Source organism: Podarcis muralis, chromosome 2 (genome assembly GCF_964188315.1).
Source record: "Podarcis muralis chromosome 2, rPodMur119.hap1.1, whole genome shotgun sequence".
Classification (NCBI taxonomy): Eukaryota; Metazoa; Chordata; class Lepidosauria; order Squamata; family Lacertidae; genus Podarcis; species Podarcis muralis.
Window position 1 is genome coordinate 50,515,672 of NC_135656.1, and position 24,953 is coordinate 50,540,624.

Below are 24,953 nucleotides of genomic sequence, written 5' to 3' on the forward strand. Positions count from 1 at the left end.
CAACATAATAATAATAGAAGGAAGGATGAGGGATTGTTGAAGGGTGTGGGGAGGGGGAAGGATAGTGAAGGCTTTTAATTAGAGAAGCGACTTTTAAAGCTAAAGCCAGCATTAAAACCAGTAATGGCTTTCCTAAGAAAGGGCCACGTGAGTCTCGCAACACATAGTTGCCAGTTAGGCTGTCAGCACAGCAATCAAGCAATGGTGCACCAGTTTTGCCAACCACTGGTGGGTGGTATCCACTGGGACCGGTAGACTGATCAAGAGGCCAACAGATGGTGGCATAGGAGCCACTGGCAGGTGCAATCACAGCCACTGGCAGGCAGAACTAATCGGTCCTAGTTCTGCCCCCATTCTCTTCCACCCTGCTGAGTTCTACAAGGGCAACTCTGAGACTGAGGAGGAAGAAGTTGACAGCAAGGGCCACTCTCTGGCCTGGTTGTAAGTAAGAAGGCAGGAAGGGCGGGGGCTGGCTGAGGGCAGACTGCGGTGGGTGGGACAGTGTCCCATTTGCCCTAATGTACAAAGCCCACTGCTCTCCTGTGATTGTTAAGCTGCTTGCCTATGTTATGGAGTTGCCGGGCCCCTGCCACAAAACCAGCCTTAGAGTTCAGTGATGATTAAAGGCTGGCCCAGCCAGCCCGCCAGCCCATAGCATGCATCCTGGGGTTGTTATCTGCCTCAAGTCCTGTATTTCTTGAGATATGTCCTAGTGCTCAGGGTTTCTGAGTGCACTCATGGATGCGAGGGACAGAGCTTGCATGCACAACCCTGCCCTGTTCCCAGTTTGAGCCTGCACATTTTCAGGCAAACGCTTGAACAGGGCTGATGCCACCAGATAATCTGGACACATGGGCAGCATCCACAATACTTAGTTAAATCCTGGGATGTCCTTCAAATGAAGACAGAGAGGCAATTCCTTCACTGACTTTGCACCCACCTCTCCTCTTCACCCACCATGTGAACTGAAAGCTTTTAAATAAGCATTTTTATCGATAATGTAAGTCCTGCTCTCACCCTCGTTGCCAACAGCCAAAGCCAGTTTACTTGGATGTCAGAAACCCTCCTTTGCATTTTCCATTATACAGAAAATGCAGATAATTTTTATACTAAACACTTTTGGGAGTCAACTTGTCCTCAGTGCAAGCTAGGAAAGGTTGAACCTTTTACTTTTGGTTTTTGTCAGTTTTTCATTTTTCTAATCTTAAATTCAGTCCTTGACATTTCCAAATCATTTTGCCACATATGCATACACACACACACACACACACACACACACACACTGCTCCTGAAAATTCACCAGCATTTTCATGTGAATTTCTCATAACATACATAAACATGCAATTTGCCCCATCATTATCACTATTTTTTCACAAAGCATTGTTCCCTATCACAATGCGATTTTGTATATTATTTTCATTCAGTAAGTATTTTTATGCACACGTTATTCTAGAGTGTGCATTCTTGTACACATTACTTGGCCAGAGAACTTTATTGTAAAATTCAAAGAAGTGCAAATTACAAAGGATGGCTGGGTTTCAGTTTGTGCATTGTTTCAGAAAGTGCAGATTTGGTAGGTTGAATGTGAATGGAATCAAATTCCTCCCTCATCCTGATGCAAGACTCATTCAACACATAGAAAAGAAGAAGAAAAGGAGCCGGCGGAGCTGATAAAAAGCCAACCAAGACCAGTGCTTCAGCCCTCTGTTATGTTGATGCATTATCCAATGTTTCTCCTCACATGTTTCCTAGTTTTAAAGGGCGGGAATACGGAAATCAATGATGATCATGCAAATGGAGTGAATGAATCACTCAGTTGCTTACAGCTAAAAGCAACAAATGTCTTCCTCCCCTCCCTGCTCCACCTTTGCAGAAATTCTCCAGTGCCTTCAGCGAGACACTCTCCCTGCTAATCTACACATCCTCTGGAAGAGCTCCATGGAGATTTACGAGAACGTGTTGGCTGAGTCACTGCAGGATTTGCCTGTCACTAAAGTGATATGGGTATAAAATCAAATAACAGATTGATGCCATCTAATGCAATTGTGTCAAGGAAGCTGGCTGCTTAAGCCCAGAGACCCACTCTCAGAGGAGAAGTAAAAGGTTCTGTGGGATTTGCAACCCAATCCTATGAGCCACTGAACTGAGGCAGCAGCTCATATAGGATCAAGCGCTAAGCTCCCAGTGCAAAAGAAATGCCCTTGGGCTGATCCCACTAGTGCAGCAGCATCCCTTGGCATCCATCGCTTTCCACCTGGCCCTTGCTTCATGCTGCCAAATGGTACCGGGGGGGGGGGGGGAGAGAGAGCCCCTCACCTTTCTGTCTAGCATGCTATGGTCTCTCCCGGTCCGTAGGAGGTCTAGGGCTGGGACAATCGTGTGCTGCCCAATTCTACAATTAAGTATGGACTGCAAGGGATGTGTGTTTGGGGGAAACCCTCAATCTCTTAATGAAAGAGCAGGATAAAAATAAGACAGAGAGTTTCTGCTAGGAATAGCACTGGTTTGTTTGTTTTTTTAAAAAAATTGTGGCGGTTTCCAAACATTGCTGCTCGTTCATGCAAGTTTCGCACAGCGTCTGCATGATGTCGTCCTCATCAAAATTCAATCCCATATTATTTCTCCATTTAGTCTACAGTTCCTTTGGTCCAGCAGCCAACTTGAAAAATATGTCATAATTGCTTTTAGCTGGTTGCTTGATTTTATTGCTTTTAGTGATGTTTAACTGCCTTGGCTTTATAGTTTTGTTTATTTTGCACTTTGCTTTATTGTGTTTTATTACCTTTTGCTGGATTGTATTCATACAGTGAAACTAGAAGGGGCTACTCTTCCTTTTTGATTTGGTCTCCCGGTTGAGAACATTAAGAGACACGCTGGCCTTGGAACTAGAAGCACTTCTCTTGCTGGGTACAAAAACATTAAGCACGCTTTCCCCGTGGTGTTTTGGAGGTACGGTGAGTCAGAGGTTCCCCACCCCTGAACTAGATACTCTAGCCACCAAATCCAACCTGCCTTTTCTGGACTTGGTTTGACCAACAAGTGAAGGAAGTCCCTAACCCGTCTCAGCCTCACCTCTAGCAGAGGTGCAGTTTCCCGACAGACCAAATCACAACCACCTTGTTTATTTTATACTGATTAAAATTACAGTCATTGTGAGAGCCCAGTGCTGCCTACTATGAATACACTGCTTATTATAATTCAAAGGGGTGTGTGTCACTGTCGTTCCTTTAAGACTCATTAATCATCCATAGCTGGCTGCACATCTTAGAGCCATATGGGACAACCAGAGGCGTAAGCATATGATGGCTGATTATGGCTGAGGATAGTTAAAGGCACACTTATGCCACACTTTGTCAAGAAGGATGATGGGAGCCTACTGCTTGGAGGGCAATAGGATCCTAGGCATTATTACCCTCCGGGCACCAAACTCCTGGGCGTCCCCACCATCCTGTCTGATTCGTGATCGCTGCAGCTAGCAGGCTTAGTCTTCCTAGGAGACACCACCTCCGGTGCTCAGCACGAGCAAGACAACCCCCGAGAGGCTGAGTTTGCATGCCAAGATTTGACTGGAAAAGACGGCAAAGGGACTGTGCCATGCCCACAGGACCTCTCCATTGCCCCATGGCTCTGCAGCCATCGTTACGCAACACATCAGGCTCTCCTCTCTGCTTTGCATTGTGCTCCAGGGTCACATGCAGACTCTTCCCAGAGCCCAGCTGACCTATTTCCAGCCAATCCCATCGTCAGGATTAGACAAGGAGTTCCCCCTGACCAGGCTCCAGGGATCCCCCTTAGAGAGACACAATTCAGGAAATCAAGGAGTAAAAAGAAGGTGCTGAATAAGGCTTGTCTCAAATGTTCTGGGAAATATGAAGGTCAGGTCCACTGTTTGTGTCTATTTAGAGCAGCATAGGAAGCAGAGAGGAGAGATGTTTCTGAAAACGTGTCCAAAAATTGAGACGCAGCAGCCTGGGAAACTCACATTTGTTCTGTGTTTTCAGACATTTGGTTCCCCTCCTTGTCAGTAGCGGAAACACAAGAATTTGCCTTTTGCAGTTGAAGCGAAGGGACTCTTAGCCATTGAGCATGTCTCAGGAACTCAGCTGTGGAGAGCAAATCCAATGATCTTGCTCTTCTGGAAGTCTTCCAACCTGCTCTATGCATTCTGAAGCTTACAATCAGGTCATCTCTGCTACTGAGCTGTAGCAACATTTAAGAGGTTGCACGCCTAGTGCAGATCAACTGGCCAAATGAATCAAGGCACTTTTTGCAGTACGTACTGCCCTCCTTTGTGCCAGGCTATAAGATTAAAACACATTTCCAGGGCTGCTCCACATGTCTTGGCTTGACTGTGTGGGGCAGACAGATGGGACGGAGGAACGACTGAATTGCAGCTGGCAAACTGACTTAATGCTTAAGCTCCTGGCCTTCAGGGGCTGCTTCATACGCTCTGGGTCTTAGGAGCCTTTTAGTGTGGGTCTTTGAACAGTCAGATGGTTGGATGTGTGGCAGCTCCATGTCAATTTCACTCTGGAGACAGGCCTTTATTAAAGTCTGGGAAGCAGATGGCCAGTGCAGGTGTGGGGAGGCAAAAGCTTGACATGAAACTGACAAGCACCTAACCATGCAAAAGTGGCGTGTCCATGGATCTTTCAAAGTCTACGAAAAGGATTGTCTGTGGCAGGACTGGCAGGCCTCATTACCTCCCTGCCAGGGCTCAGTTTCTGAGGAGAGGAGTGCCAAATTCAAGCCTTCCATCTGCCTTCCTCCTTGTTCCTAAATTGATTGTGACACGCTGCAGTTGCTCAGGGGAAAACTCTGCACATGCTCTGAGAAATTTTTCTTTACCATTTCTTCACATATTTCAGGGTTCAGATGTGGCACTGAAAACAGATTCTGGAGCTGAATCTGTGCCCCAGCTGAACCCCATTTAAATTCAGTGGGTGGTATTCAACTAAATTTTATTCAGAACAGACCCATTCCAATAAATGACTACATTAGGACCATTAATTTAAAACTTAGTTGAATGCCACCCAGTGGCTGCATGCTTTAGGGGAAATTAATTCATTTTCTCTCTCTCTAAAAAAAAAGGACTTTAAAAGTAATCTTCACTTATTCATGTTAAAGGAAGACCCAGCACAGTTTTAATCCACCTGGCTTGCTGTTTACATTAACACAATGCTTCTGTTCTGCCATTGACTTAGACCCTTCCAACACCCTGGAGTGTCAACACTTTAATTATCTCACTCCACAAACCCTGTGGGTCCTGGAATGCTTGCCCTGGGCTCCCAAGTTTCTCTTTGCAGTCACAGCCTTCATCCACCATGAATTCCTTTTGCCTGCTAGCACATTGCTGCATGGCTAACAGCTGTGCAGGATTTGTTGCCACAGCAACAGAGAGAGGCAGGGTGTGGAACCTGGTGACAGAGCATTCTCTCAGGTAGATGGATGGAGAGGAGCATCTGAGAAATGAGCTCATGTCACCTGGAGGGCAGGTAGGGTAATTGATGGCTATTGCAGCCGCAGAGACAGTCGAGCAGCATTGCTGAAATGCCTGGGACTTGGAAGAGGAGATACATACCTAGGAAGCTGCCTTACAGTGAGTCAGATCACTGATCCACCCAGCTCAGTATTGTCTGCACTTGACTGGCAGCAGCTCTCTGGGATCGGAGACAGGTCTCCAGGATTTGGGGCTTTAACATTTCAACAACACTCTGTGCGACACCAAAATCTGGTGCCCTCCTTTACCTTCCGTTGTTTGTCATTGTTGCAGCACCTGCTGTGACACCCTCTCAGCTTGGCACTCAGTGCAGGCAAACCAGCCGTGCTCCCCTAAATACACCTCTGCCGGGATGTCAGACAGTGAATACTCCTAGCCCTACACGGAGATGCTGGGGATCAAACTTAGGACCTTCTGCATGCAAAGCAGATGCTCTAGCTCTGAGCTACAGCTCCTCCTTTTCTTCAGGAGCACTTGCAGGTGATCAGGAGTGATAGAATCAAAATCCCAAGAAGAGGGTCTTCTGTTGCAGGCTGGGAACGCAGACTGGGCACTTGATGGACAAAGTGCCTGGCTACTTTTGCCTAATTCAATTACGCACTTCAAGAGGATACCATAATACTATTTATACTGATCTGTGATGTGATCATATCTGGAATTCTGTGCACAGTTCTAGCTGCTGCTTGTCAGAAAGGATATTGTAGATGTGGAAAAGGTACAGACAAAGGCCACATACCCCAAAATGACCAAGGGACTGGAGCAACTTCCCTATCAGGAAAGATCTGGGACTTCTTAGTTTAGCAAAAAGGCAAGAAAGTGGGGGATACACACAATAATGGTTAATAGAATTATGCATAGTGGGGAGACTGTCAATAGAAGATATCTCCCAGTCTCATACTATAAGAACCTGCAATCATCCAGCAAAGCTAAACATTGGAAGATTCAAGACAGATGAAACAAAGGACTTCTTCACACAGCACATAGTTAAATGATAGAATTTGCTCTGTCATTGCATAGTGATGGCCATCAACTTAAGCAGTAGGCAAATTCAGGGAGGATGAACCTGTCCTTGGCTGCTTCTCATGACGGGGATCTGAGGCGGCATGACTCTGAATACCAGTTGCTGGAGAATAACAGCAGGAGTGGGCGATGGCGCTCATAGCCTGATTATGGGCTTCCCAAAGGCATCTGGTTGGCTGCTATGGGAAACAGGATGGTGGGCTCGATAGGTCTTTGGTCTGACTCAGCAGCGCTCTTCTGATACGGGTCTGGCGCTTTATCAGAAGCTGAGGAGTTCTGTGCTTACCTAAAACGTGTTGGTGCAAATCGGAGACATTTGCCTGAAATGGCTTCATTTGTCTACTTCATTTTGATTCAACAAATGTTCTTTTTCCAGAAATGTGGAAAGTTTCTAATATAATTTGCTGCTGACTGAGGAAAGAAGGTTGGTATTCACTGGCTGATCAAGAGGGGTTCAACCTTGGCATTAACAGCACCATACGCTAACCAGCTGAGCTATTTACAACAGATACTGCATTCCTCATACCTTTTCAGTGTGTTTTCCTCTGTCATCATGAGGAATGGAAACAAACTTTCAGAAACACCCCAATGATACTTAGATCTGGAGGATGGCACTGCAGCCAACAGATTATAAATGAAATCGCACATTCCATGCTATGCAATTCAGACACAGCCGTGCCAATTTTTAGCACTCCCCACTCCAGTTATATATAGATGGCTATATTTAGCATCCTCCAGGCTTGCCTATATAATCATAACGCACAGTTGCTGATTCTCCTCCTGTCACTCAGATTCTGAAGTGCAACATACACCCTTCCAGAAAACCAGTCCCTTACAACAGGGCTGGCGAACTTGTGGCCCTTCAGATATTTCTGGACTCCAGCTCCTATCATCCCCAGCCAGCATGACCAATGGTCAAGGAGGATGGGGGTTGAAGTCCAGCATCACTTGGAGAGCCAGCAGTCTTTTACCCCAGCTTTACACTGATGACATGATTACAATTTTTATTTTACTTTTGGGGTAAAATCAGCGTCAGAGCCTAGACAGTGCCAGGAACAAAAAACAAAAAAACAAAAAAACAACAACGCCAAACCACCTGACTTGATAGCCCTTTCTTAGATCATTCAATAGTTATCCATGTATCCAGTACCATTTCTCTAGAAAAAGAGGAGCCAGAACTTACTATGGACACCTTTCTTGTTCTTTTATAATGGCAATGGTGCCCACCTGAGAGGGGCCAGAACTGAGTTCCGGCTGGAAAAAAAGCCCTGCATGTAATCCCTGTGTAACGGGAAGTGTCACAAGTCTGAGCGGCACCATGTACCTTTCCTTAAGCCAGAAAGGGAAAAAAATAATGCCCTGTGTATCTCTTGCTAACACAAAGCTCAGCTTCCTTGACATCACAACAACAGTACCATTGGTGTTAGAGAAAAGGCCCTGTCCGCACTGAACTCACCTCCAGGACTCTGCCACTGATGTACCGGTTGCAGGTCTCACATTTAATGCCAAATTGGGCATGGTAGTCAGATTCACAGTATGGAATGCCATCCCTGTGGGAAAAGATTCAGGCTATGAGGCTTAGAAGAGGGGAAAGGATAGTCAAGAATCTCCCCCCACCCCTCAGCAGAATTTCTATTGTATGATGCTGAAATGTGACCTGTGCTCAAATGAAGGGCACCAAGGGGAAAAGCAGCCTGCCAGGAGCTTATTTCGGTGTCCAGTCAGAAACTCTAGTTAAGTTCACAAAGGCTGCTTTACATTATTGGGGTTGAGGAGGCTCCTTTCCCCTGATCTCAGACTTTCCACTCCTTGCCTCTTCTCATCTCACTCCCCATGCTGTAGGACATATTTCCACCACAACTCTGCCTCCTCTTCATTGTTGCATTGCACAGGACAGGGAAGGGAAGGGAAGGGTTATATGGAAGGTTTCAGCTTTGTGCCTCTGCACAGTTCCCAGGAGACAGCAGGAGGGCAGTTTCTAGGGCACAAAGGTGCCCTGTGGCAAGGGAGATGCTCACACCAAAGAGGTGTATGAGTCTAGACTCCTGCTTTTATTGCTCTCAAAAGGTTTTCAGGGACTTAGGTTGTTTCCCTGTTCCCATGGTCTCTTAGAACACCAGTTGTTCTAAGACACCAGTCACTCCTGGTGGTAGGATAAAACCTTATGGGACAGCTAGATTTTGAACTGGAGAGTCATTGCATAAGGGTACCATGGAACTAGTATTGCCTGAATCTGCCCCTAACCTGCTTTGACCCAGTTCAGAGACCACTGCAAGCATGGAGTTCTTTATGTACCAGGGTTTGCATCAGGGATTGGTTGAGCAGTGAATGAGCTCTTCAGGGGAACACTGCCCTAGCCACCTGCTCTCAGCCACGTTCAGAAATACACACAATGGGTGAATTTGGATGACCGTATATTGGCTTAATAAGCCAAGATCAGAACAAGCCTGCTGGCTGTGCACACACTCCCTTCAACCCTCCCTCTGCCATGGCAGCAAACAAACCAGGAAGATTTCCACTAGCTATAGTTTCCTTCTTCATACAAACTCGGAAACTATGGTTAACTGGTTTAGAACAAGGCAGGGTATTCAGCCAAGTGTCATCATCTTAACACCTTTAAATAAAAAAATCTGTGGTGTGATTGCTACTCTATACACTTCTAGTTACGAAATCTGAAAAAGGATACTGTACAAAGCAACCCTACCATCAACACTGGAGAGTGTTGGGCTTTTCTGTTAAAAGATGGAGGGAACCTGGAAATGTACATTGTTGGAGAGCTCTTCTTGCTCTTAATTTCAAGCCACGATTTACTATTCTGTCATGTTCTGAAGACATTAACTGCAGTTTCCTCATTTGTGCAAAATGAGAAGTTATGGTTAATGAAAGACTTCCAGATCTGTTTGCTCACTCTTGCAAAGGGAGGGGGGCTATGATATGGAGATGTGCTAATGATCTTAATGCAGTCTATACACAATGAAGTAGTAACCAAGTGCAGTGGCCATCCCAAAGCAAGAAAGAACTGTGACCATGCTTAGCCCAATGGAGAGCAGGCCCCTGACTTATGCTTGAGCTCTGACATTGTAATCAGAGGGAAAAGCACGAGGAGTTTTGATAAAGGAGACTAAAGGAGGCAGGCAGGCAGGCAGGAAATGTCTGTAGACTTTTCTTTGAGGAGTGTTAAGTCTGACAAAACCTGCTTCACACATTACGCTTTCTACACAATCATTCATATTTGTTTAGGAAAGGGAGGGGGAGGGAACTTGTAAAATATAATGGTTGAATTGCTATGTGACTATTATTTTATTTCATTTTATTGGCCTGCTGCATATATACTGGGAATCAAATTCAGCTCTCAGAAAGACATCCACATGTTGTGCTAGCACAAGGATTTGTCTTTGTGTGAAAGGATTCAGAAGATCCTTTGCCCTATTATGCCTAGATTACTCCAGGGCTAAAAGTGTCCATTGATTAACCAGTGTGTATTGAGTAATTAAATCACTAACTGCACAGTAAAAATGTAATGTGGCTTTTAAATGGGATTCTAGCAGACGCTGTCCAGTGACTTTCAGTACTGATGGCAGTTTTACAAACAATTATCTTGAGGGAATTTAAGATAGCTTTACTGCCAATGAAAGTAATTTCTCTGCATTACTCAGTCAAGAGAAAACGTTGTTCTCCTTATATAGCCTCAAATATTTCCTGGCACTGTCTATAATGTCACAGCTTCAACTCTCATCCATCTACACACAGGAGATAGGTGCAGTATTTACTGCAGCAGTCCTCTGGCCTGTCAAATGACTTTTGTAGGAAAGGTGATCTGCTGGTTCCCTCCAGGTAGATGCAAAAGGAGGCTGCATATCTTTCCCGAGAACGAGATGTGCAACTCCCCTCTTTGTGCATTACACAGGGAATGAAAAAGAGGAGGCACAGAAGAGTCACTCTTTCTTTCCCAGCTTGGATGCAATATACAAAGTTGAACGAGAGATGCCAGGTGGTGAAGCCTGGAGACCTTCTCCAAGGGCACAGGTCAAATGCTTAGCTTTGAAGCAATCCCCACCCACTCAGCAGAGACATGAGGAATGTGTGCCAGCAGGCCATGGGGAGGAGACACGCACTTGCTGATGTATTCTCCAGTCAGGACGACCCCACAGGTTTGGCACTTGAAGCAGCTGACATGCCACTGTTTCTCCAGGGCCAGGAGAGACTGACCTTGCTTGATCTCCTCCTTGCAACCTGCACATTCTGGGAAGCAAACGAAGCAGAATTAACAGCACAGCAGCAGTAGCCTGAACAGTTTAAGAAGCAGACCCTGAAGGACAGCTGTGCCCACCAATGGCATGCTGCCTTGCAGAATCATGGACAACACTAACTTGAATGACAGGGCATGCAGTAAAGGGTACAGACATTCCGGGAGCCCTGTGCCATTTTCAGGGCCCTGTCCAAATTTAATGCAAGGAGTAGCTATTTATCTAGCACAGGGATGAAGGACCTCAGGGCCAGGAGGGGAGTGTAGCCCTCCAGGCCTCTTTGTCTGGCCCTCAGAATTTTCCCCATACCCCTCACTAGACCTGCTTCACATCTTTTGCCTGGCTGGCCTTGAAATGGCTTTGTCCTTGAAATCTTGAAATGTCCTTGAAATCTGATGATGCCTTTTTCTTGCCTGAATGGAGGAAAAAAGAGGGGTGTATGTGTAGAAACTAGCCTACTTGCCATGTCACAGGGAGGTGAGATGGAGGAGTCCTCGCCAAAAGAGGACCAGGAGGTGTTAGCCTTACACCAAGCCCTGGGTCCATCAGGGGTGAGGAGCCAAGGTTTCATGAAGAGGTAAAGGAGGGGCCATCCACACTCAGGATCAGCTCAGCCTCTGACATGAGGGAATGGCAGATTGGAAACCTGTCTCATCCAAAAAAGTGCCTGGCTACAGACAAGGGCTCCTCAGGAGTAAAGGTCTCCATGAGAGAAAAGTCCTTCTCTGCAAGAAGGCAGATGATAAGAGTCAGCCTCTGCACATTCTGATCATGAGCTGTTCTGACCTTGCTGCTTGCCTGACCCTTGTTGTAAGCTCTGTGTGCTTGGACCCTGACCTTGGACTGGCCCTGCATGCTCGGGAGCCCAGTGAGAACAGGGCACTGCTTTATAATGGGAGTTTTTGCATTAGTGGCTCTACCCACTTTTGCGTCTGGGTCCCGCCTATCACAGGAAAGTGGGCCCCAGAAGGTTGTCCAGAAGGGAACAGTGGAGAACGGCACAAAGTGGCTCCCAAAACAATTGTTGAGCTACAGCTACACACACACACTTCCTTCCCTTAAAAATTGCAAGCTGAAAGTTGTAAATATTGCTCTCAGCCCTGTGCTGAACTGAGCACCTAGGGCAGAAAGTGAACTTCCTATTTTAGGTCACATTTGTTGAGCCTGACTTGGTTTTCCACATTTTACTGCTGGCAAGTAGTGTGCTTATGTAATAGGCCCGTGGAAAGAATGGCCACATTCCAGCTGGCTGCCAATTCCTTCCTCTTCCTGGTCAATCGCTCCTTGCCGTTTCCACTCCTGAGCCAACTGCTCAAACCAAGCCAGATGTGGCTGTTCAGGAGCACCTTCCCCTTTGAAGAACTTAACTTAGGAGCACCTGGCACAAGGGAAAAGGAAATCAAAGAAACAGAGGTGGAGCACATGGATGGAGCTTCTACACACCACCAGATGCTTGAGGGAACCATGGGCTCCTTTGTTTCATCTCCATGCCCCATTGAATTATTTTGCTCAAGAGCAGGCAAAGTGGTGGTTGACATTCTGCTGGCAGCCCCCACCTACCCCATGTCTCCCACTAGTAGAAATGGAAGGGCATTTTTCGAGGCAAGGCAACATCGGAAGAGCTGTTCCCTAACCTCTGTCTGTCTTGGCCATGTCCGGCCCGTGGTGTTATTTACCAGCTTCCCTTCCCTTTCCCATTTCCCTCGCTGTCTGTGGAGACCAGTGACAGGAAGCACATGGGCTTGGAAGCCATGACCTTGACTGTGCTCTGACAGGCTCTTTCCTCCTGTCCCTTCAAAATCGGAGAATCCCCTAGATTTCCAAGTAGTCGCTTTGCCACATGGGTTGCTGCCCATTTAGAAGATGGGCTGATCCTTTTGGGAAATCAATTCTAGCAACAGCAAGTGCAACAAAATGCCCAAAGGTGCAGAGGTGAAGGGGGAAGGTGCAGAGGTGAAGGGGGAAGGTGCAGAGGTGAAGGGCAGTGCTGGTGATACTGCCTTTCATTTACCACACCTCAAGAGTGCTGGAGGGAGAAAACATGAAGCAGACCCTCAAGCTCCATTTGCTGTTCCTCCTTATCTCTCTCTTCACCAATCTGTCAATGCTACCCTCAGGCCTGGGGGCTGCTCACCCTTTTTTGCTACATTCCACTGCTAGGAAGGCTTAGGGGAATCTCCAGTTATTTTTAAAAGCGTCATACAACACTTCAGACAAGTTTGCTCTGGATCCTGGAAGAAAAGGCAGTTAATCACGAAAGCCTTATATGTTTTACAGCAGCTAACAAAATGATATTAAACTCCCACAGCAAAATGTTTTGCCTTTATATATTGCAGGGCGTTCTAACCTAGGTAAAAAGGTAAAGGTAAAGGTACCCCTGCCCGTACGGGCCAGTCGTGTCTGACTCTGGGGTTGCGTGCTCATCCCGCTTAAGAGGCTGGGAGCCGGCGCTGTCCGAAGACAGTTCCGGGTCATATGGCCAGCGTGACGAAGCTGCAGCTGGCGAGCCAGCACCAGCGCAGCACACGGAAACACCGTTTACCTTCCCGCTATAAAGCGGTCCCTATTTATCTACTTGCACTTAAGAGTGCTTTCGAACTGCTAGGTGGGCAGGAGCTGGGACTGAACGATGGGAGCTCACCAACCGCGGGGATTCGAACCACCGACCATACGATCGGCAAGTCCTAGGCGCTGAGGTTTTACCCACAGCGCCACCCGTGTCTAGGTAGCCTTTGCATATACAGTTTCCTGCCTCCTTTTCTGAAACAACTGTGAGGTGCTGTTTTAGCAGCACCAGTGCGTGTGCATTAAGAGCAGTGGCTAATATAAGGAGAGAGAGAGAGAGAGAGAGAGAGAGAGAGAGAGAGAGAGAATATGTCACTGTGTTTCACCCGGACCCATCCTGAATGCTGCTTGCAGCTGGTTATGAATAATCCATGCTGCCCTCAAGTAACCTGAGCTACACAGCCAAGGAGAGGAATATATGCAAGAGTGGATTTCAGGGGAGGATGTGGTCTTCAGGTGACCTGATAGTGGTCTAGGGCATGGAGAGGAAAGGGTGGGGTAGGGGGGCAGAAACTGCATAGTGGCCTTCACTTGGTTTCTCTCTCCTGGGTCTAAACAGGTTCCTGGAAATCAGGCACAGAGGGAGGGGAAGAGAAGCATTGTGCAGATTCAGCAGGCTCTGGGCAGCCAGTTTGATTCACAGCACCTGGTTCCTGAGTTTCCAGTAGCAGAAACTGTTGGCTAACTAGTCTGATTCTGAGAGTTCGGTTCCATTATTATTATTATTATTATTATTATTATTATTATTATTATTGCTATAAGGTGATAATTAGAACCCAGACAACATCTCATTGACTTAATAGAAAATACCTTAGCAGAGTGATGAGGTTTTCTTACATGCTATGTGCACAATTTCGTATGTGTGACGTGCAATATTACATGTGTGCCACATGTAGTATTAATATTATATATATCACCTTGGTGCTACAAGTATCACAAGAATGGAGGCAGGGCCAGCCAAAGACATTCTGAGCCAGGAAATACAAATGACACCCCTATCTTAATAATTAACATGGGGCCCACAATCCACTGGGAAGTTCTCCTCCACATCCCTCATTGTAATGAACTACTATGCCCTTGCTCAGTTCCTGTTTCTTTTGAAGTGGCTTGCACCTTACAGGTCCAAATCTGTCTGTCTCCAAGTCCAATAGCATGAATGGAGTCTAAAATACAGATTGAAGCAGCTGTTTCACTTTGCTGCATGGATGGAAGCTGTTTGTAACTCTGAAATATTGGGATCTGAAAGGAGGACAGCTGCCAACTTCATCATTCCAAAAACTCCAGGGACAAGCTCCAGCCAAAGATGCCATGAAAGATTTTATTGCATTTCAGTGACATCGTTTGATCAATCGGAGACATCGTCTCATAATAAGGAAGGACAAGACGCTGTGATGTCGGGGTGCAATCATTTCTCGGAGTAGATGCAGAAGCTGGTAAAAGAATATTGTTGTCATCAAGTACACATTTCTGCTATCTCTCCGTTACTTTAGTGCTTGTAGATACATTAGATTCCAAGCTATAGCAGGCCTCCTGCTCCTTTGATAGCATGGAGAAGATTGACAGATGCAGCTGCTCAGCTTCTGCCTCCCATCCAAAGGAAAGAAGCTGTGCCCTAGACTGCATTTCACAAGATGCCCTCCACCTTTCATTGCCAAGGAAAGGCCAATAGTCAACCCTACCCTGAATTCCCATCCTTGTTTCCCTTTACAGGGCATCTCTTTCCTATAGACCAGGGGCAGGGGAGCCCATTGGCCATGCTGGCTGGGGCTGATGGGAGTTGGAGTCCAACAACATCTGGAGGGGCACAGGTTTCCCCATCCCAGATAAAGATCCTCCACACCTGCTAAAAAATGCATTTGCTAACCAGTCTGGAGGTTATCAGTGGGATACAGCAAACTAAACAGGCTGGAGGTCACCTGTAGTCTGCAGATCCGGCAACCAAGACAGAGAGAGCATGTCCTGATATTCAGTTGATTTGGACACATAAACATGGTTCAGTTTTAGGCATCAAAAAATCAACCCTGGATCAAATGGTCACAGTGCAGTTATACACACTCATGCCTTTGGGAAGATTCAGGGAGCCAATACTGAGGAATCCTTGTGGGCACCAACATCTTATATACATTTGTGTGTGTGTGTGTGTGTGTGTGTGTGTGTGTGTGTGTGTGTGTGTGTATTAGCTAAGTGCACAAATTTGGAATTATATTTCCAAATGCAGCTGTGCAACAAAAAGGGGGAGGGGTCTGCAGAAATGCAGGTGTAAGTTTGACTTTCTCTTTTAACAGTGCCTTCTTTATGTACTTCTATTATTGTTTCTTAAAATATGTATTTTAAACCATCCTTCATCAATTAACTCTCAGGCTGGTCTACATGCAGACCACATTCTCAAACATGGTGCTATGTCTATGTAAATCTATTGAAATCAATAGGTACAAGTGCTCTCAGTTGGATTGTGTTCAGTGTTGCTCATGTTTGGCAGTTCCCTGCAGCCTGGTCAGGAGCAGGCTGTCACCAGGGGACGACACACACACACACACACACACACACACACACACACACACAGAGTTTTATAATCATTTTGTGCTGTTCTTCCCTTTGCAATCAATGTGTCTAAGTAAACACTAGGGAACAAGAACATCTGTTGCTTCCACACTGACATCACACAGCCTGCATTGCAACAGTGCCCAGGTGGTCCACATCCCAGTGCAGAGCACTCGCCAAAAAAAGTATTGCATTTTTTAAAGAGTAATCACCATTTAAAACAGGAGTAGAGAAACTTCTTCAACCTGAGGGCCACATAATTCTCCGGACAAACTTCTGAGGACCAGATGCCTGTGGTGGGTGGGTCCAGAGGCAAAACCGGGCATAACATTGAATGTGAATATTCCCTTCGTACACTAGTTTCTCCACAGTCACATAACCCTCTCTATTCTCCACCCAGGCAAGCAAGAAGCACCCGAGTTTCAGGACACATTCCAGCCCAGCAAAAACACGCAAGGAGTATGCAAAGTGGAGCCAGTGAGAGGTGTGGCCTGAGAAAGATGTACAGCCTGGGGAGAATCTCAAGGGTTCACATCAGATGGAGGTTCTCCACACATTTACTGGCAAAGTATAAAAATAATGAAATAGGATCTGCTGGACTTACGGCTTGGTCCATGAATCTTGATGGGTTTGTTGCTGATCAGTGAATGGGAGCAGGTTTGGCAAACGCAGTCCTTGCCACTGAATGTGACTTTGTCTCCAATGGGGAACGGCTTTCTGAAAGAAAGGTGAACCCAAGAAAACATCACAAATACTCTGTAGGACTTCAGATACCTATGGATCCCCTTTGTCAGTTTGCTAGTTCTTCTTCTTCTACAGCACCTCACACCCATCATTGGATCTATGCCTCTTCAAGCTATCTCCAGCACTCGCTGTTGCTTCCTCTGTTTTTCTTTTATTTTTAAGCCTTGGTATTGAAAATTTGGCCACCTCATGAGAAGAAAAGACTCCCTGGAAAAGACCCTGATGTTGGGAAAGATGGAGGGCATAAGGAGAAGGGGACGACAGAGGACAAGATGGTTGGACAGTGTTCTCGAAGCTACCAGCATGAGTTTGACCAAACTGTGGGAGGCAGTAGAAGACAGGAATGCCTGGCGTGCTCTGGTCCAGGGGGTCACGAAGAGTCGGACATGACTAAATGACTAAACAACAACAACATTGAAAATTTTAATTAGAAAAAGGGGACATTGCTCCATTCTCAATCTCCCCCTGTGTTGCAGTATTACTAAAATTCTGGGACAGGCCAATTTGTTGTGTTCCCCATTGGTCATCCCAGGCATCTCCTATTTCCCCCTTCAACATCTCTGTCATTTTGTTGTCTTCCTTTATACCCTACTTCCCTTCTTTTTTAAAAAGTTCCAGAGTCACACTAGAAAGTAGTACAGTTAATATCATTCTCATTGCTTCTGCAACTGAGCAGAACCAATGGCTTCACATCAAATATTATAGCGACAGATTTCATGATCCTTATAACACATCTGAACATTTCAATTCAAATATCAATATTTGGTTCACAACGATGAAAGCCTTTTTTTAACAGAAAAAAATGAATATTGCAGAACTAGCAATGCTCTTATCTGCATATGCAGAAAACAGAGAAGTATGTGCACAAAACTCAATGTAGAAAAGTCAATGAGCAGGAACACACAGGCATCAACTTCAACTACAATTTGGGAGACCTCACACATGTAGGCAGAAGGCATGTGAAAAGAAGCATTCCCTCTGCTTCTAGCGTGGCCAATGTGTCATGCAAGGAGTTACCAGGAGTCCTTCATGTTATGAAACAAAAGGAAAGGTACCCCTCCCTTGGGCTCCTCCCCCCCTCCCACAACATCTACAAATAAAAGGAAGTTGCAGGGAAGGGGAATGAGATGTGCCATGACTCCTACAATAACAGCAATGACTGCCAATGGGCAGACTTTGATGCCCAGGTATATTGGTAATACAATCTGCTTTCATGATAAGTGAAGATTTCATTTATATCTACACAGCGGCGGAGCAAGCCGATGGGTGCCTGGGGCGGCATGTGTGCCCTGCACCTGGGGACAGGGCGAGCCACCCATGGGGTGGGGCGAGCCGGGACAGGATTCTCCATGGGGCCTCCAGAGTCTGCCTGCCTCCTCTCACTCAGCTGCCCTGGGTGGACCGTTTGGGCAGTGTGGAGCCTGCGGGCGCCCAAGACACCACGTCTCTCCCAGGAGAGATGCGTGGCTCAGGTATGCTGCAGGCCCCGTGGTGAGTGCCGCCCACCATTTTGTCACCCCTCCTCAGTGGTGACACCCGGGGTGACCTGCCTCCATCGCACCCTCCTTCCTCCGCCCCTTTATCTACACACTCACACCATGCTAACTCCCTGCAGATACACAATCTGGGTGCATGTTTGTATAGTCAATTTAGCTCCTGTGAAGCAGCAGCTATGAAAGTTGCTTCATCGTGGATTTGAGAATGCCAGTGGTAGTAGCTCGGTTCACTTTCACCTGCTCCTCTTTCCTGTTTGTTTAAGTCATGAAGATACTCAATGGTTCTGAACACCCCAAGAGAAACCATGGAAATATTACAATGGAAGCTGTTCTCAGAGATCCTTTTACAGAGGATCATTCAAAAGGGTTAGTACACTTTAACTGCCCTGTTCTATTTACACTCAAGATAGTAAAAGATAAAAAAGGAGCACAATCGTAAGTAATTCCACCTCTACCCATGTATATAGGTGAAGCAAGGATTCTAATTGGCTGGTGACTGCAAGAACACAGCAGCAGTTCATTAGATTTCAGTATCCTGAGAGGAAAAGATGGGATTTTGCACGTGTTGAAGAATGCAGAGCAAGTGCTCCTGTCTATAAAGACACAAGCAATCAAACAGGCATTTGGGAAAAGTAATTGGGGGGAAAGAGGGGGATATAGCTTGAGCAAAGGATATGCCATTGAGGAGAGGGGAAGACCTGCACACCTGGTCTATACAAACAAAGCTGTATGTGTTAACATACCCTGAACATTACATGCTTGGATTAATTTCAGTTTAACTGAATAGTTAATCACCCTGGAGAACAAATATATTGGGTGGCATAGGACTTCTAGAGAATGCCAGTTTTGTAGTCTGGGATCAGAATGGTTGATCTGTTTCTCATAGGTGGAAGCAGTGATCCCCATCCCATCAAGTTTTAAGCAAAATAAGCTGTATATATATAGAGGTAAAGTTACAGACTGTCAGGCACCAGGGGTCTCAAATCACCAGTGCCACTATGACAGCTGAACAGAAGAGGCTGAAGCTGTCTTTGGAAAGTGACCCACAGCATGCCAAAGTGAGACAGGGCTTTCCAAACTGTATGTATGACCTTGATCTCCTCAAGAGTTACATTTAAAGCACATGGCTTCCCCAAATGATTCTGGGAACTGCAGTTTGTTAAGGGTGCTGGGAAGTGTAGATCTTTGCGGGGGTAAACTACAGTTCCCATTATTCTTTGTGGGAAGCCATGTGCTTTAAATGTATGATGTGTGTGCAGCCCATATCTGAGCAGCAGATCCACCTTGATCAACTTGTGCCCAATGTCCATCTTAACGTACACTTACACCAAACCGTGGCTTGTTCAATCTGTTGTCTCACAATACAGGGACAACTTATACGTTGCCAGTGGTGTCATAGCTGCTTGTACACCTTTCCTGGCAATGCTTGAAGGGAAAATATTGTGTGGGTGCCAACATAGCTATCCATTGCTTCCAGCAGACCACAGCAATGGTGGTGGCAGTGACGTGTGTGTGTGCGCGCCGCACAGCTAGTGTGGCTAATTAAAGACTAGCTTTTCCTGTCACTCACCCTCGCCCATCTTTCATTTTAATGCTCTCCTAATGCACTCCCAACACTAAGAATGACAAATTAATAGACCTGTCCCTCCAGAGTATATCTGAGACCTAGAAGAGTTCATAGCCCCCACAGTAGCTTCACCATTCCCTTGGGAGATTACTAATCCCCCCCTTCCCCAGTTGCAGGACCATCCATCTACCCTCAGGCTAATGATTGGCTAGTCTAGTCATACAACTTGACATCCATACTGCCAGAATTAACCCCTCTTTTGCTTGACATGCTCTTGATCCTGCCAATGGGGCACAATAATAAGTCATTGAACCAGTTATTGCCTAATGACACATCATGCAAGTATGTACTTTTGAATGTGCAGATACCCACTGTTCTGAGAGCATGTATAGATATTTTATTTTATATTATTTTAGAGAAATCAGCACAATGCATGTACAGATTTTTGTCATTGTGAAGAATGCAGGCATCTTCCAACCAGGCTGTGCTGCCTCATGCTTTAAGGAAATATCCTCTTTCATTGCCCTGGCACTCCCCAAGGTGTAAGAAAAGGAGGTGCGACATAGTGCAGGTTTCTACCATGCCGTATTTGCACATCCCACCATGTGGGTTCAAGCACCTCAGGCTTTCCGTTCGGGGTTCTCACTTATGAGTGGGTTGCCCACAATCACAGCCAAACATCCCACTCACCTGCACATGCTGCAGACAAAGCACTTTGGGTGGTAGGTCCGGCCCAAAGCTGAGATCACCTCTCCCGTGATGAAGTCTTGGCAGCTATCGCAACGTGTGCCATAGAGCTTCTGGTAGTCATGGGTGCAGATGTATTCCCCGTTTTTAAAGAAGAAGCCAGACTGAGCTAGGTCACAGCCACACACTGCAGAGGGGGAAGCACACACAGATAGAGAAGGGTCAGCCTGTCAGTTATCTTTCCCAAAGCTGACCTGTTCTTCTAAAGCAGGGATGGGCAGAAGGTAGACCAGGCTATACTAGTACATCTCTCTCTCTCTCTCTCTCTCTCTCTCTCTCTCTCTCTCTCTCTCTCTCTCTCTGTGTGTGTGTGTGTGTGTGATTTGCAGTATAGAATCACATTATTGTAGAGTTAGAAAGGACCCTGAGGATCATCTAGTTCAACCCTGGTGATGCATGAACATGCAGTTGTCCTATATGGGGACCGAACCTGCAATCTTAGCATTATCAGCCCCACACTTTAACCAGTTGAACTATCCAGTTTTTTAAAAACAACAAGGAGGATTTTTTGTTTAGGTCAACAGGTTGCTGACTCCCAAATATATAACAGCAACAACAGGATGACTTTTCCCTTCTAAATTAGGCAGCTGAAATGAAGCAAGGACTTTTATGTGAAAGGACAATGAGCTCAATGCAGTTCTGATACTGAGAATAAATTCGGAAGGCTCAGAATGTGCTCAGGCACAGCTTGTTCCTTAATTCCTGTTCTTTAATGTGTTTCTTTTGTGCGGGACTATGTTTGGTAGATCCTGAGGTTCTAAGCAAAAAGCAAAGCAGGCCCCACAAGTCCAACGTCTGACTGCCCTGTTTTAAAGAGCTTGCATGAGGCACTACAACAGAGCTGGGGGTGCACTGACAGAAGGAACGTTCCTTGGTCAGAGCAAAGACACCGAGTTGGGAAAGCAAGCCTGAGAACGTTTCCTTGGGCAGTTTGGATGTGTTCGTTCCTCAGGGTGCCTACCCTTTAAACCCAACAAAACGAATTAAAGGGCCAAGCCCCACAAGATGTCACTGTTGGGTTGCTGGCAAGGTCCAGGATAAAAAGAGAGAGAGAAAGCAGGCAGGCCTGTTTTGGGGAGATTTGTGCCCTGCTGAGACAGAGCGCTTGGCTGCTGCTTTGGGAAATTGTCTGTGAGCCTCGGTGCATGACGGCAACAGACTTTGCCTTCTTTAATTGGGAATTAGCAGACAGCAAGAGGGTACCTGGGCAGAGCAGCCTGGCAGAGGGAAGTCTGACCTCTGCTCAGGCAACAGGAGATTTATGCCATCCGTCCTGCTTCTCAGTGTGACGCTGGGGCATCGTATCATTAGTGGCTGCTGCAACAACCACAAGAGAGAATGGAAAACGTAGGCAGTGGCATTCCCTGTCTTCCTAGTTGCCCTGTGAGGTGACTGAGAGAAACTTGTCACGAAATGGACAAATGGCTCACTTACCAAAGACATACACACACACACTTAGACTTATGGAAAGAAGGGGAAGATTTGACCTATGGCTTTGGACTGCATCTTTTTGATGTGGTTGTGAAGGACCACATCCACAGCATACATTGGAATGCACTACTGTACCACTTTAAACAGTCATGGCTTTCCCCAAAGAATTCTGGTGCTGAGAATTGTTAGGAGACCTCATTCCCCTCGCAGAGCTACAAATCCCAGAGGGGCTGAACAATCAACCCCTCTTCGCAATGAACTCTGAGAATTGTAGCTCTGTGAAGGGAAGAAATTCTGATTGGTGGAAAGTGGCTGGAAAGGTGTGCCCTGCAGTTTGCCCTGCAGTCCTAAGATAGAGTGCTGCCCTAGTATGGCTGTGCACATGAGATGAGTCGCCTAGGGTGACATGCTCCGTAGAGGGCAGGAGATCCCAATCTGGCCTTTGCGGCAGCTTCCAACTCAGCTTCTGGTAAACGGAAGATGCAGCCAAAAGCTGAAACCTGGGAGCTGCAATGGCACTGGTTTCCTTCCACCCTGCCAGACACAGGTCCGGATTTAGGGGGAGGTCAGTGGCACCTCTTGCCTCAGGTTCCAAAAGATCTCAAACTGGCCCTGCTGGCAGGTGAATATGAGAGCATATAGACTTACTTGATTCCCTCTTATCCTGAAGGCTGTGATGCCTTGTCTAGATTTGCTGTTTGAAACCTGGTGAACCACACATTGCTCTTAGTCTTGATGATGGAACAAGGGACTGCACAGCCCCTGCAATTCCTGCGTTCTCACCTTATCTTGGACTCATGAACAAGTTTTCTTAGGAGCCATTTTCTACATGAGCTCCGCACACAAATGTTCAGAGGTTTGGAGTGGGCAGCAGGACAGGCGTGTTCAGAGCCCATCGCTTCAGCATGTTCTGAGCCCATGCTGAGTTCTTCTGAGACGCGAGTGTTGGGAAATACTTCAGCTCATCCTTGCCCTGCGGATGGAACGGTGGCTGGGGAGGAGCAACGCTGAGATGTTGTAAAACTTAATGGCCCGGAACGGATGCGAAAGGGCTCCTTAATGCAGTTATTGAAACAGCTGCTCTTATGAAGGGGCAGTAACCGGATCTATAAATTTTACAGTGGGAATTGTTAGAGCTAGATAAGGCACCCTGTTAAGTCCCACTCTTACTGTTTTCCACAATTTATTTTATTTAATTAATTGATTAAATTTATGGCTCGCCCTTCCGAAGGATTCCAAGGTGGCAAATGAGTGATAAAGCAATGCATACATCTTAAGAGCATCTTTAAAACAATCTCAGTACAGATGCTTACTGGGGAAGAGCTCAACTTTAAAGGCCTTTTGGAAGAGTAAAGTTTTCAATAGGCACCAAAATATGGCACCTCTTTAATATCTAAGGGGAAGAAGCAAGTTTTCCGCACTGTGTCCAGCACTTCGCTTTTGTTTATGTCTGGCATAAAAGTACAAAAAGGCCTTCATGAGAGGCTTTGCATTTTACCACTGAATCCCTGCAAAATGTTCAAAGTGCATGTGCCTTTTTTGCTCTGCGATCTCTCATTAACAAAAATAAATAATAGCAAAATAGAAACATCTGGCAACTTTCCAATATTTGCAAATATCAGCTCCAGCTCTAGCCCTAATGCAAAAATATGTAATTGGAAGGCTGCAGCATTCTTTCAGACCCTCCAAGTGTCCCTATTTTCCAGGGATAGTTCCAGATTTACAGCAGCCATCTCGGTTTCTGATTTGATCCTGGAATGTCCTGCTTTTCCTCAGGATGTCCCTATTTTCGTTGGAGAAATGTTGGAGCGTATGCAGTTATGTGACCCCAGAGCCATCTCAAGGCAGCCCTGTATAGGTAATTTTTATAATGCTTAATGTTTTATTTTGTTTTTATATATGTTGGAAGCCACCCAGAGTGGTTGGGGCAACCCAGTCTGATGGGCGGGGTCCAAATCATAGAATCTTAAGAGTTGGAAGGAACCTGGAGGGTCATCTAGTCCAACCCCCTGCAATGCAGGAATGTCAGCTAACGCATCCATGACAGATGGCCATTCAACCTCTGCTTAAAAAGCTCTAAGAAAGGAGAGTCCATCACCTCTCGTAGACTCTCCCTTGGACAAAAATAAACTTATAGTGGTACCTCGGGTTACCACTGTTGGAGGGTATATTCTTTGCCTTTCCTCATTGTCACAATCAGTAAATGGACCCAGTGAATCCATAAGCTTCGGACAAGTGTTGAGTGCCTCTTAAATGCTAAACTGAACATTGCATTCGCTTGTGACAAGGCAAAGGGCTAACCCTTTAGAATGGGGGGAAATGCCTGACTCTAACCTTTGTGTCCTTTTTGAACAAGGCAGCTCGTCATCCCCCAAAGCACTTACCTTGGCAGGTGAAGCATCTGATGTGGAAGTGATTGCTCTGGACACGCACCACCTCCCCTTTACACGTATCTCCGCAGCGATAACAGTGGATGATGGTGGGACGGCCCCCTGGGTTGTACGGGTTTTGCTGGAAAGGAACTGCTGGGGAATAGAAAAGGCAGAGCTTGTTAGCAAGCATGCAGGAAGACGGATAGTCAAGAACAGCCAGCTTAGATAAATACATGAGCCGATTTCTTTCCTTGCAGAGTTTAGTGTGCAAGCTATAGGGCCTAGTGCAGGTTGGTGTTTCATTTCACATATTGTTTCGGGAAGTGCAAATTAAGTGGATTTGCATTTTTTTAAAAAGCAAACAGATCAAAATTCTCTCCCATTCTTATGCAAAATATGGGCCTCAGCTCTGCACCTCTAGTCAGTCAGAATTTCAACATTCAGTAAAGCAGCTTTGGGTAGAGCTTTTTCTTCACCCTCCCCCCCGCGTCTACCTCTTCATGAATGGATGTGTGTGTGTAAAATGCTTGATACTGGTGCACAGTTTAAGACAACACTGCTTGAGGGTGGAGGCAGGGGAAGAAAGACCATAGGATCTAGACATTCTTGAAGAGGGCTGCCTTTCCGAAGAGATTCTGAGTTCTCCGGGGAATTCTCACATCAAAAGTGAAGGTCAGATTTGTCAAGGTTAGTCTGACTACTAGACCCTGAGAATTCTCCAGG

General features: G+C 46.2%; 2 protein-coding genes across 16 annotated transcripts in view; one reads left to right on the plus strand and one right to left on the minus strand.

Moving 5' to 3' along the window:
• The window catches only part of IL17B (interleukin 17B), a 257,212-nt gene that overhangs the window by 139,846 nt on the left and 92,413 nt on the right, over nucleotides 1–24,953 (plus strand). The window lies entirely within an intron of this gene.
• ABLIM3 (actin binding LIM protein family member 3) overlaps nucleotides 1–24,953 on the minus strand; it is a 140,532-nt gene that overhangs the window by 34,380 nt on the left and 81,199 nt on the right. For 14 of the 15 annotated variants that reach the window (XR_013391889.1, XR_013391891.1, XR_013391888.1 and 11 more), the window contains 5 exons: nucleotides 24,243–24,383; nucleotides 20,371–20,554; nucleotides 16,478–16,590; nucleotides 10,636–10,762; nucleotides 7,977–8,070 (listed from right to left, as the gene is read on the minus strand). Coding sequence is in view for 1 of the 15 variants with exons in the window: in XM_077924453.1 (XP_077780579.1) it covers nucleotides 7,977–8,070; nucleotides 10,636–10,762; nucleotides 16,478–16,590; nucleotides 20,371–20,554; nucleotides 24,243–24,383 (659 nt within the window). In the remaining 14 variants the exon portion in view is untranslated. The remainder of the gene's footprint in view (nucleotides 1–7,976; nucleotides 8,071–10,635; nucleotides 10,763–16,477; nucleotides 16,591–20,370; nucleotides 20,555–24,242; nucleotides 24,384–24,953) is intronic. The other variant, XR_013391886.1, reaches the window with a different exon arrangement.